Source organism: Microcaecilia unicolor, chromosome 5, assembly GCF_901765095.1.
Source record: "Microcaecilia unicolor chromosome 5, aMicUni1.1, whole genome shotgun sequence".
NCBI lineage: Eukaryota > Metazoa > Chordata > Amphibia > Gymnophiona > Siphonopidae > Microcaecilia > Microcaecilia unicolor.
In genome coordinates this window covers 326,501,353-326,514,581 of record NC_044035.1, presented here as the reverse complement: position 1 = coordinate 326,514,581, position 13,229 = coordinate 326,501,353, and the positions used below count along the sequence as shown (strand labels likewise).

At 46.3% G+C, this 13,229-nt stretch overlaps 1 protein-coding gene across 1 annotated transcript in view; it reads right to left on the bottom strand.

Annotated features, from left to right (window-relative positions):
• The window catches only part of LOC115470874 (NEDD8-activating enzyme E1 regulatory subunit-like), a 74,044-nt gene that overhangs the window by 33,981 nt on the left and 26,834 nt on the right, over positions 1-13,229 (bottom strand). Inside the window, exons 9-10 of the mRNA XM_030204473.1 lie at positions 6,040-6,103; positions 5,853-5,944 (exon numbers count right to left, since the gene is read on the bottom strand). Coding sequence (XP_030060333.1) covers positions 5,853-5,944; positions 6,040-6,103 — 156 coding nt within the window. The remainder of the gene's footprint in view (positions 1-5,852; positions 5,945-6,039; positions 6,104-13,229) is intronic.

Sequence of the window (13,229 nt, the reverse complement as noted above, 5' to 3'; positions counted from 1 at the left end):
TCTGCATATTTCTCTTTATTCTGCTTCCTCTTTCTCCCCTGCCCCCCAACCATGCCCCTGCTGTGGTCCACATATTTATCTGTTTTTTCTTTTTTCTGCTTCCTCTTTCTCCTGTGCCCCGCCCCTTCCGTGGTTGATCTTATTTGCAGCTCACTCATTTCTTAACTTTGAAATCCATTAAGAAAATTGTCACACGGGAAAACACTTTCCTGGAAGATTTATGTGAAGATTTTTGTAATATTCGTAAATTAACTTCAGTGCTGTATCATTATCTTAGGGACAGACTGCTCCTCGATCTTTCTCATAGAGCTAAATGGGATGATGAGCTAGATACTCGATATGAGGAGCGTGATTGGAAGACAATGGAAGCAGCGTTGCTGCACTTGTCTTGAGCTATTACCTTTCAAGAGAATGGGGTTAAATTAATGTATTGTTGGTATCTTACTCCTGTCAGACTCCATCACATTTTTCCTGCTGTTTCGGCATTTTGTTGGGAGAAAATGTGGTGAGAAAGGAACTATGGGACACATTTGGAGGACCTGTCTCAAGGTGCATGCTTATTGGACGAAGGTGCAATATAAGCTGCAATTTTGGTTGGGTCTTGAGATACCATGGTACCTGGGGATCTACTTGCTTAATAGACCGGTTCTGGGAGCACACTTGAAACAGCAACATCTTATCCAATATTGTCTTAATGCAGCATGACTCACTCTGGCTACTGCCTGGAAATCAGATACTCTTCCACCTGCCTATAAATAAAATTTTGGTTTATAGCGGATATGGAAAAGATCACAGCACAGCATAACAAGACTCTGGCTAAATGGGAACCCTTTCTTACAGACTGCACATAGAATCTGTTTATGGGCATTCACTACTCATTTATTTCATTACACAGTCTGGTGGAGGGAGAGGATTTGGGGGTGGGGGATTGAGGAACAAGTGGGGGAGATTATATATCTCTCTATATAAAACGGACCACCAACGTCTGAAGCCTCACTTTTCCAACGTTCTAAATGTGAAGCGCCAGAGATCAATTTTTCATCCATGACTGTCTGCCCCGCCCACACGTCAAACGTGATGACCTCGTGGGCGGAGCAATGACACTCACAAACCGTGTCGCACGTCTGATTGGCTGAATTGGGTGAAGCCAAGGATGACGTCGCCAGCACAGCTGCTCCACAAAAAACCAAGGAAAGGGGGAGGAGTAGGGAAACATGCGTAGCGTGTTTCCCTACTCCTCCCCCTGCCTAGGAATTCATGCAACTCAGCACCCCCCCCCCCTTCCGATACAAACACAAAACAAAACTCCCCCCCCCCCCCAATGCATCTCATTTTACAACTACAGGCAACGCGCAAACACGAAGATCCGCCTCCTTTCCTTTCCTTTCCAGGGTCACAGTTCAAATTCCTCAACTCCACCCATGGATCTCATTTCTCATCTACAGGCAACGTACGAGCATGAAGATCCGCCTCCTTTCCATCCCAGTGTCAGAGTTCAAATTCCTACAGCTCACCCACAACCCCCCCTTCCGATACCACAACTACTAATCATTTCTATAGCGCTACTACACGTACGCAGCGCTGTACACTTGAAACCCCTCCCCCCATGCATCTCACTTTACATCTACAGGCAACGCACGAGAACGAACATCCGCCTCCTTTAAGTTATGACAGCAAGCAAGGAATCACCCTGACAGCAACAAATCACCCACTCCTTTTCCTAGCAACCTAGCATGCAGGAAGAGATTTTGCAGCCAATCAACGATGGTCTTATTGTTGGTGCTCCTGCGCTTGGGGGGCTGACTACTACTCTGTGCTCTGAAAAATTGTTTTTGCGAAGCAGGGTTACAAATGACACAGCTTCCCCGTAGCAGATTGGGAAACACTTAACATTATCCTAAAAGAAGCAACTCCTCCTCCCCCCTTCCAACAGCAAGCAAACCAGCCGAGCAAGCTCGCTCCTGAAGTGTTAACGTTGATGTGGCAATAAAAGGGTTAAGGGCTGCAGTCGCTGACATGGTACCATTGTGCTTCTGAGGGGGAGACGGGACAGAAAACACAGATTTCTTTTACATTCAATGTGTATTTCCCATGTTAACATGAAAAATACTGAGGGTTTGGTTGGCTTTTTAGTTTTCCACTTCGCAATTCGCTTTGCTGCGGTTCTACTTCCTTGGGAAGTACTGTGCATGGTAAAGCACTTTCAGCACTGCTTTTGCACTTAACCTGCAGTTCACAAAACAACATTTTTGAAAGCTTTCTTGCCTTTTACCATATGCTTACAAACATTTAATTACTTGAAAGGAGTATTGACAATTCTTTTCCAAGCATTTCATTCCTGAAATACCTTAGTCAGTAATCTCTTTTCTTCACACACACTCACTATCGGTCTCACAGTCTGTCGCTCTGTCTTACTCACACAAACACTCTGTCACAGTGACCAACCCTGTGGTCCACACACACACACACACTCTCTCTGTATCTCTCTGTCACACAAACACACACACACACTCTTTCAATCCCTCTGTCTCACTCTCACACACACTCACTGTATGATTCACACAGTCTGTCTCTCTGTCTTACACACACTCTCACTCACACAAACACTCTGTCAAAAAGGACCGCCCCTGTGGTCCTGCACACACACTCTCTCACATCAGATGGAAGGAGAGCAAGGGAAGGAGGGGGGTCATGGAACTCAGTTCCACACACACACTCTCTGAATCTCTCTGTCACACAAACACACAATCTCTATCACACACACACAGACACACTCTTTCAATCCCTCTGTATCACTCTCACACACACACACTCTCGGACTCACACAGTCTGTCTCTCTGTCTTACACACACTCTCACACACACAAACACTCTGTCAAAAAGGACCGCCCCTGTGGTCCTACACAGGGCCTCCTCCTTCCTCATTATACACCCTTCACTATTACTCCATCTCGTTACAATACTTTAATATTAAATATTTGGTTAACAAAAAACAACTAATCAATATAACCTTGCTAACGCCCGTTTCATTTGTGTCAGAAACGGGCCTTTTTTACTAGTATATATATAAATTAGAGATTCCTAATTAGGCCTTTATGTTTGAGAAGCGACTTGTTTTATGTGGGGGGCATAATCGAACGCGAAATTTTCCTGAGGACGTCCTCGCAGGACGTCCCCGTGAAGGGGCGAGGAAACCCGTATTATCGAAACAAGATGGGCGTCCATCTTTCGTTTCCATAATATGGTCGGGGATGCCCAAATCTAAACATTTAGGTCAACCTTAGAGATGGTTGTCCCCAATTTTCAGCGATAATAGAAACCGAGAACGCCCATCTCAGAAATGACCAAATCCAAGCCATTTGGGCGTGGGAGGAGCCAGCATTCATAGTGCACTAGTCCCCCTCACTAGTCCCCTCATAGTGCACTAGTCCCCCCCTAGGGGGCACTGCAGTGGACTTCAGAAAAAGCTCCCAGGTGCAAGCTCCCTTACCTTGTGTGCTGTGCCCCCCAACCCACCCCCCCAAAACCGTACACCACTACCATAGCCCTTAAGGATGAAGGGGGGCACCTAGATGTGGGTACAGTGGGTTTGTGGTGGGTTTTGGAGGGCTCAGCTCCTCAGTACCTCTCCACTCTCATCTCTTCCTACACTCTTCCCTGGGAACTCAGTTCACTGGGTAAATCTCTCTGCACCCTTCTCCTCCACTGCTAATTCCAGACTCCGTTCCTTTTATCTTGCTGCAACATATGCCTGGAATAGACTTTCTGAGCCGGAACGTCAAGCTCCATCTCTGGCCATCTTCAAATCTAGGCTAAAAGCCCACCTTTTTGATGCTGCTTTTAACTCCTAACCCTTACTCACTTGTTCAGTATCCTTATTTTATCATCCCCACCTTAGTAATTCCCTTATCGCTTATTTGTCCTGTTTGTCTGTCCTAATTAGATTGTAAGCTCTGTCGAGCAGGGACTGTCTCTTCATGTTCAAGTGTACAGCGCTGTATAATAGTAGCGCTTTAGAAATGATAAGTAGTAGTAACAGGTAGGGGGGTGGATGGGCCTGGGTCCACCTGCCTAGTACCCTCTAAAACTGCTCCTGGGACCTGCATACTGCTGTCATGGAGCTGGATATGATATTTAAGGCTGGCATAGAGGCTGGAAAAAATATTTAAACATTTTTTTTAGGGTGGGGGGGGGGGGGGTTAGTGACCACTGGGGGAGTATGGGGAGGTCATAACCCGATTCCCTCCGGTGGTCATCTGGTCAGTTCGGGCACCTTTTTGTGGCTTGGTCGTAAGAAAAAAATGCACCAAGTAAAGTTGGCCAAGTGCTCATCAGGGATGTCCTTCTTTTTTTCATTATCGGTCGAGGATACCCATGTGTTAGGCACGCCCCAGTCCCACCTTCGCTACGCTTCCGACACACCCCCCGTGAACTTTGGTCGTCCCTGCGATGGAAAGCAGTTGAGGGCGCCCAAAATCAGCTTTCGATTATGCCGATTTGGGCGACCCTGGAAGGACGCCCATCTCCCGATTTGTGTCGAAAGATAGGCGCCCTTCTCTTTCAAAAATAAGCCTGATAGTGTATATTTTGCTTCTTATGCTTCATATATATTGCCTTTTCTTTGTAACATTGACTTGAGCTTCTAATAAAAAGACCTCTAAAAATTAAAAAAAAAAAAAAAAAAAAAAAAAAAAAAGATTTATATGGGCTGGTCCTGTAGCTCTGCAGAAGAACTGGGTCAGCTTGCAAATAGTATAATTGCATTGTTCACAGACCCTGGAGGAAAGTTTATGAGGGTTGGGGCAGTAGGAAGAATGTCAGTTAGTAGAACTAGGATGCACCCACATCTGCCTTCAAAAAAGAATCCAAGGTTGGGGCACCCAGCCAAAGAACATCACTGGGATAATATACTGGGTATCTGTAAATGGAGAGTCATATTGCTATTCTACAACAGAGGCCAAATCTGACTGAACTAGGAGGAGGAATCTGTCAGATCAAATATATATATATATTAAAACTACTATACCTCTGGCAAGTTGTTATGATTCATGGTTCAGTGTGTGGCTTTGTAAGTGACAGAGTGCATCAACAGTGGCACCTTCAAGAGGGTTAAGACAGACATCAACCAGTGCACCAATTCCATATGTGCATACTTCCTTTCTAATATGATGGTTGTCTTTTTTCTAGTGATTTCATTCTACCCATGTTGTACATGAGTCTACCTGAAATAAGTTGGTGACTACAGCAGTTCCCCATTGAAGTATGTCCTCACCAAGAACTCCAATAGCACAATTTCAGTACTAATTCTCAGCACACAGGTTAAAAATTGTATAGGGAAGGAGACAGAATTACTTGTTATTTCCTAGAACAGTGGTTCTCAATCTACTGCCCAACCTAGGGGGTTTTCAGGAATCCCACACAGAATACGCATGAGAAATTTTTATGCACTTAAGAAGTGCATACAAATCTCTCTCATACATATTCAATATGGATATGTTCAAAATAAGACTGGTTATGTTCCAAAACTTAGGTTGACACTGACTGACTGCTACTTCCCTGGCTGGCCCTGTTCTATAGATTAATGAGAATTAAATCTAGTTTATAAAAGTTTAAAGGGGAAAAAACTCCACATTTGTCAAAGAATTCAGATCACCAGTGCCTCATAGCCATTTTCAAAATAAATAACTATTTCCTTTCACAAGCCATATTTGGAAGTCACCCTCAAATAGTTCTATCTGCCCTCCAGGGTATTCCATTCAGACACACCACTTCCATAAATTACAAGATAAAAATGTTAAGATCATCATGTCACTTTTATTCTCTGAAATAATTAAAAAACAAACTGCAGTTTACCTTTGTGGCATTCAAGGCAGTGTTGACATTTTTAATCGCTTCCTCAAAGTTCTCCTCATCTTCTGGTACTCCATTTTCTTTTTTTAACATTCCTGGTTGGAAGAGGGTTGAATAACAGTTTATGGGAACCCGAGTCTCTAATAAAAAGCATCCTGTTGAAACTTGAATTCAGACACACATACCTTACCTCTTCTAATCAACTCTCGAAAGGCTTCTTTCTCCTTGTAGCTTTTAGGTATTTGCCCATTGTTCTAAATATAAATTCAGAACCAGAACTGTCAATTCAAATTCCAAAACTGATTGCTCTATACTTATCTGCACTCCATTGCCACATTCTTCAATAAAGCTTCCCATGGTGAAATGTGGACTATTAATTTTCTTTCCTTGAATCCTGTCAGACCAGATTACACAAGTGAGTTATGTCCCCCTACCAGCAGATGGAAGCAGAGAAGAATACTACAGAGGGTGCAGCAGAGCTGGATAGCCAGTAACCTACTGACAAAGATAATATTCACTGTGGTTTAAGTAGGCAGGACAGGCTCCGGCCCACTTCAACCACACTGAGAGGATTGGGAGCCAATATTCAGTCATATTTAACTGGACAGTGCTTCCAACTAGCAGCTCTGACCACTGCGGCCCTCTCTGGTTAGTGCCAGGGTGGTTTGGGAGTGAAGTCAGAAGTGAAGAATACTACAGAGGGTGCAGCAGAACTGGATAGCCAGTAACCTACTGACAAAGCTATGTATTCAGTGCTGGTGCATGCATAGCTCACCAGGATGTAGGACCATACAAAATGCAGTCCTAACATTGTCCAGTTAGCTATGCAGGTCTGGCACTAAATATTGGCCATACTAGTGTAATTTCTGGTGCCACTGATGACTCGGCACTGAGGCTAATTTAGCTGGCAGTGAATAGTCTCCTTCTCTGGACTCCTTCAGCACTGGGGGAACCCATGTTTCAATGGGCCTGTAAAGGCCCCCACCAGCCTCCATGCCAGTTCCCCTCCTCCAGGAATGGAGGATCCCTATGCAGGCCACTCAGATCCTTGAGTGACCACAGATTCATCTGACAGTTCCACTCGTACTAAATGCCAACCACCTATGTCTTCCTGGGCAGGTTCTGAACTGGTTTTGCAGAATTCAAGGAAAGGAAACTAATGGTAAGTTCAAATATCAGCTTAACATCCTGTCAGACCAGTCCAGACAAGTGGGATGTGCACAAGCTCCCTTACCCTGGATGGGCGGAAGTCCAGGCTGCTTGCAGAACAGTGTCCCTTAAGACCACATCACCCTTAGACTGAACATCCAGCTTGTAATGTTTTGTGAACCAGTGCAAGAAGACCACACTGCTGCCTTACAAATATCCTTCTGAAGCACCAACTTGTACTCCACCCACAATGCCATATTCCTTCTTGTACCTGCAGACCTTTCCCAATACAAGCTGCTTTGATGGCTTCCCTAAATGACTTGGAGGCCAGTTCCTCTTTCAAGAGCCAGGAAACAAGACAAATAATCTTAAGACTTCCTGAAACGACTGAAGGCCTTCAAATATTGTAAAAGAGACCTGTAATTATCCAAACAATGCAGTCCCAGCAAAACAAAGGCAGAGTCACCTCTTGATTCATATGAAACAGGGATATTACTTTACACAAAAAGGAGGGAACTGTCCGAATCATCACTTACTCATCAAAAAAAAAACAGATATGGGTCTCTAAAAGATGAAGCCTACAACTCTTTAAATCCTGTACACTGAACTAATCACCTCGAGGACTGTGACCTTAGGAGCAATTCTATAAAGGCTGCCCAAATGCAGGGTGATGAACACAAATTGTATAACAGTAGCAAGGAATCCACTCAGCTATAGAACAGAGCGTAAGTCACCATTTCTAAGCCAACATTTAACCAGTATCACTTACGCCATGTAAAAGGCAGGCATAAAAGTTAGCGCATACAGTAAATGTTATGTGCTATAATGCAACCTACAGTATTCTATAAGTTATGCACATAAGTGTAGGACTCGCAGATGGTCCACCCACATGTACGCCCCCTTTGCAACTGTGCGTTATGCGGGCTGTGCGCTAAGCTTGTAGAATACTGCTTAGCACCCAAACAGAACTTACACGTGTAAATGTTACCATGGTTTCCTGGGGCCAGTTTGATACCACCAGGATCACTTGTGCTGGATAGCTCTCCACAAGCCAAAGTACTTGTCCCACCATTGGCTAACGCAGGAACACAGAGAACTCATCCTGAGGCTATAGTTGGGCAAATGTATCTATCTTGCTGAAGCCCAGCACTCTCCTGTTGCTAAAAAATCTGTCCATCTTGCTTTTCTTCTATGATGCCATAAGGTTCATGATGAGAGACTCCCACCTGCTTGTGATCCTGCAAAGGCCATTTGTTGAACACCAATTCCCCCAGATCTAGGTAATTTCAGATGAGAAAGTCCATCTCAAAATTGTCTACTCCTGCTATGTGCACTGCTGACAGCACCCCAATGTTTTGCTCGGCCTACATGAGGAACAGGAACTTCTGGCAACTTTGACATACACCACCATTTAGTTTTATCACACAGAATTTGCACCACTGAATTTGGATCCAGGTGCAAAACGCCAGTAAGACCAACTGAACAACTCTGGTCTCCAACCCATTTATCATCCACCTGGACTCCACAACTTACTGCCAAGTCTGAGCCTCCCCCCCCCCCAACCAATAAGGCTTGCTTCGGTTGTCACCGTGACCCAAGACAGAGTCTTTAGGCTGACATGCTTGAAAAGGTATCCCCTTACCAGTCACCACTGGAGTCTGCTACTGACCTGATGAGGTTATTGGCAGGTGCAACCTGAACTCCTTGAAAACAGGCAACCACCTGGACAGCACGACCACTGGAATAGCCTCATATGTACCCGCACCCAAGGAGCTAAATCCAAGGCACTACCATGGAGCCCCTTATTTTATCATCCTCACTTAAATATTCCCTTATCTTTTATTTGACCTGTTTGTCTGTCCTAATTAGATTGTAAGCTCTGTCGAGCAGGGACTGTCTCTTCATGTTCAAGTGTACAGTGCTGCGTACGTCTAGTAGCACTATAGAAATGATAAGTAGTAGTAAGTAGTAGTAGAGGACTTACTGACCCTCACTGGGTCTTCCTAGAAGCATCAGACACTGGCGATGCAGTTCCTGTGGCTTCTTAAAAGTCCAAAAGGATTGAAACTTTGAAACTGAACTCAAGGACTAACCTGAATATCAAAACCTATGTTCCTGAAACTTTGGGCGAGATCCCCAAGTTCTACCAGACTAATTCCAGTCCTCAAGAAGCCACTGAGACTTGGCCTCCAACTCTTTCACTAGCTTCTCCAGTTCTTCAGCAAACAGGAACTTACTCAGGCATGCCTTGGAAGCTGAATCTGCCACCCAGTGATGTAACCAAAGCCACTTTCTGGCCATCACCCCAGAAGCCAGGCCCCTGGAAGATCAAATAGTACAATACATCTATCAGTAGGCTGCCCTGCCTCTGCATCCTCACTCTTCTGCAACTGTTGAATCCACTGGAGCACAGCCTGTGCCATGTAGCCTCTACAGTGTCAAAGATACTTCAAAGGCCTACTTCAAAAGAGCCTCCACTTTCCAGTCTTGTGAACCTCTAAGTGCAGTGCCATCTTCCACCAGGAAGGTCATTCTCCTCAGCGCAGAGATGATGGTGTCCACTTTGGAAAATGGTATCCTTCTCTTCCTTAGGGAGTGGGTAGAACTCGGCAGTAGCATTTCTGGCCCTCATGGATCCTTCAGGTGTTTCCCACTTGGACATTATCACACTTTGGATGGCCTTGTGGAGAGGGAAGAACCTTGAAGGATACCTGATCCATTCCAAGATGGGATTACTTTCCCGACTTTCTTCAACTACTGCCTCTGAAGTCTTCAGAATTAAAGTTACCCACTCAATGAGCAGGGCTAGCTTCTGCTTCCTAAACAGTTGGATTACCAGCAAGTCCTTATTCTCTGGGGAAGGATCTTGCTCTCTTCTATGTGCCCTTCCATATCAGAACCAAATTCCACCTCTGAGTGCCCTGAGAGGTCTAGGTCCAAATCTAAGTCTCTGAGCAATTCCTTGGCCCAGTGAGCCAGATTCAAACTCAAAATGGTTTATTTTATTTGTACTTGATATAATGCCTCAGCTGTTACATATACCAAAGCAGTTTACAATCAAACATATAAACGGCGAGTGACCGTACTCACTCGCAAATGCGTAGAGACCTTCTCTGCCCCGCCCCCACGTCAATCAAACATATAAACGGCGAGTGACCGTACTCACTCGCAAATGCGCAGTAGAGACCTTCTCTGCCCCGCCCCCACGTCAATACGTGATGACGGGGGGCGGAACACAGAGGGTCTGTACTGCGCATTGCTGAGGGAGGGACACCGCCGTCTAACGCTCCCCCCACCCGAGTCGCCGCCGCCACCCACCTTCTACCCGGTCGGGCCCTCGCTCCACTATTGAAACAGCGAGGGTCCGGGAACGCAGCACTGAGCTCTGCTGAGCTGCCGACATCACCCTTCCTTCTTCTTCTCTGCCTCTGTCCCGCCCTCGATGACGTTACGTCACACGAGGGCGGGACAGGCAGAGAAGAAGAACGAAGACCGACGTCGGCAGCTCAGCAGAGCTCAGCGCTGCGTTCACGGACCCTCGCTGTTTCAATAGCGGAGCGAGGGCCCGGCCGGGTGGAAGGTGGGTGGTGATGGCTCGGTGGGGGGGGGGGGGGGGGGGGGGGGGGGGGCGCGAACTCGGAGGGGGGGGGGCAGCGGCGAACTCGGCGGTGGGGGCGGGCCTTTCAACCCCCCCCTTCCTATAATAGCCCGTTTTTACGGGCTCAAAGTCTAGTAATAATATAAACAGAAAAAGAAAGGAACTACAATATTATACAGAACAGATCGGCATTCATACCAAGAAGAAAAATAAACAGATGTAAATCATAGAGAGAGACAAGAGAAAGACCAGGTACTCATTCCGTAATCTCTTCATGTAAGCCTTCGAAGGCCAGATGGAAAAAATGCATTTAAAGATACGGTCCAGGGTCCTCTCTATCCCTGCCCCCCACAGACCAGCCCCCCCTTGGAATTCTACACATCGATGAAGACCCAGTGCATGATCTGCACAAACTTGAGGAAAAAGGCTGCAGGAAACCCCCTGATTAAGATTTCCTTTGATGTCCCCCATGTACACATCCTGTTTAGCAGTAAGAACCAGAGGGACTTTTAAGTGCTCTCCTGCCATAGGAGCATGTGATCAAGATGTTAGTAGGCCTGGATGTGAGCTCAGTTTCAAGTTCTCCTCCACTCTCTTGGCCCAGTGTGCTTATTAGCGTGCTGCCAAAAACCTGACCTGATGTGCAGCGGTTCACCTCCTCCTCCCCCACAGAGATCGCAGAGCTGGAGGAGGAGGAAGTGAACCGCTGCACATCAGGTCACTTCATCCTCCTCTGCTGGCTTAGACCTGACTGTCTAGGTGAACTATGGGGGCTGTAGGAAAGCCCACATGGTTCACCTGAACAGTTGTATCTAAGCCAGCAGAGGGGGAAGAAGTGACCCGATGGGCAGCGGGGAGCGAGACCCGATGCCTGCACTGTGCAAAATTCTATGTGGGGAATTCTGTGCAAATTCTGCACTGCGTAGTTATGTAGAATTCCCCCGACAGTAACAGAGGTAAACTTATTCAGGCTCCCTGGCCTAGTGCCTCTGAAAGGGGAATCACTCTGGCCCTCAACTTCTGTTCAATCCTTCAGGGAAGCCTCTAAGGCGGTGTTGCCCTGTAATTTCACAGCTCCTTCAGGTTCTGCTGCAAAAGCCACTCCTGTCCCCTACCTGCAGAAGGCATTGATAGGAGTTTTTCTCTGCCTCCATCTGTGGGTAGGAGGCCATAACCAGCCCATCTGGACTGTTTTTTTTGCCAATTATCGATGTTGACAGGTCATAAGAAAGTCTAAACCTGCATTTTCTGAGGCTTTTTCCTTCTGATTTCTTACTATATGAATGATATTGAACACTGAATAGATGAAGTGATTTTTGTTGAATTTATTGATCTACTTCCCTCCCCTTGGAGAGATTTGTGATTCATAAAATTACATCCATGATGTAATCAGTGATGTAAATTCCACCCCCTACTTAGGGAGTCATTTCTCAAATTCACTTGACGTCATTTAATTTGAACTCGTGACACTCAGTATAATTTAATTATTGTATAATAGCATTTTCCATTAAACTTTAAATGTGTGTGGCTACTTTAGTTGTGAAAAAGGTCAGTGAAATTGAATGTATTGCAATTGTCATCAATTAGTTCTAGGACTTAATGTTCTTTTCATCTTCTGTTTTTTAATTATTGAAATATTAAGTGGATGTTTTCTTTAACATCTTGAGAAACCATAGTAACATAGTAGATGACGGCAGAAAAAGACCTGCACGGTCCATCCAGTCTGCCCAACAAGACAAACATATGTGTAAACCTTACCTTGATTTGTACCTGCCTTATTCAGGGCACAGACCGTACAAGTCTGCGCAGCAGTACTTCCCGCCTCCCAACCACCAGTCCCACCTCCCATCACCGGCTTTGGCACAGACCGTATAAGTCTGCTCTCCACTATCCTCGCCTCCCAACCACCAACCCCCCCACCTGCTCCGCCACCCAATTTCGGCTAAGCTTCTGAGGATCCATTCCTTCTGCACAGGATTCCTTTATGCATATCCCACGCATGTTTGAATTCCGTTACCGTTTTCATCTCCACCACATCCCGTGGTAACGGAATTCAAACATGCGTGGGATAAACATAAAGGAATCCTCCTCAGAAGGAAGGGATCCCCAGAAGCTTAGCCAGCGGTGCGAGGCAGGGCTGGTGGTTGGGAGGTGGGGATAGTGCTGGGCAGACTTATACGGTCTGTGCCACAGCCGGTGGTGGGTGGCAGGGCGGGTGGTTGGGAGGTGGGGATAGTGCTGGGCAGACTTATACGGTCTGTGCCCTGAAAAAGACAGATACAAATCAAGGGGCTGGTGGTTGGGAGGCGGGGCTAGTGCTGGGCAGACTTATATAGTCTGTGCCCTGAAAATGACAGATACAAATCAAGGGGCCGGTGGTTGGGAGGCGGGGCTAGTGCTGGGCAGACTTATACGGTCTGTGCCGGGGCTGGTGGTGGGAGGCGGGACTGGTGGTTTGGAGGCGGAGATAGTGCTGGGCAGACTTGTGCGGTCTGTGCCGGAGCCGGTGGTGGGTGGCGGGGCGGGTGGTTGGGAGGCGGGGATAGTGCTGGGCAGACTTAAACGGTCTGTGCCCTGAAAAAGACAGGTATAAATCAAGGTAAGGTATACACAAAAAATGGCACATGTGAGTT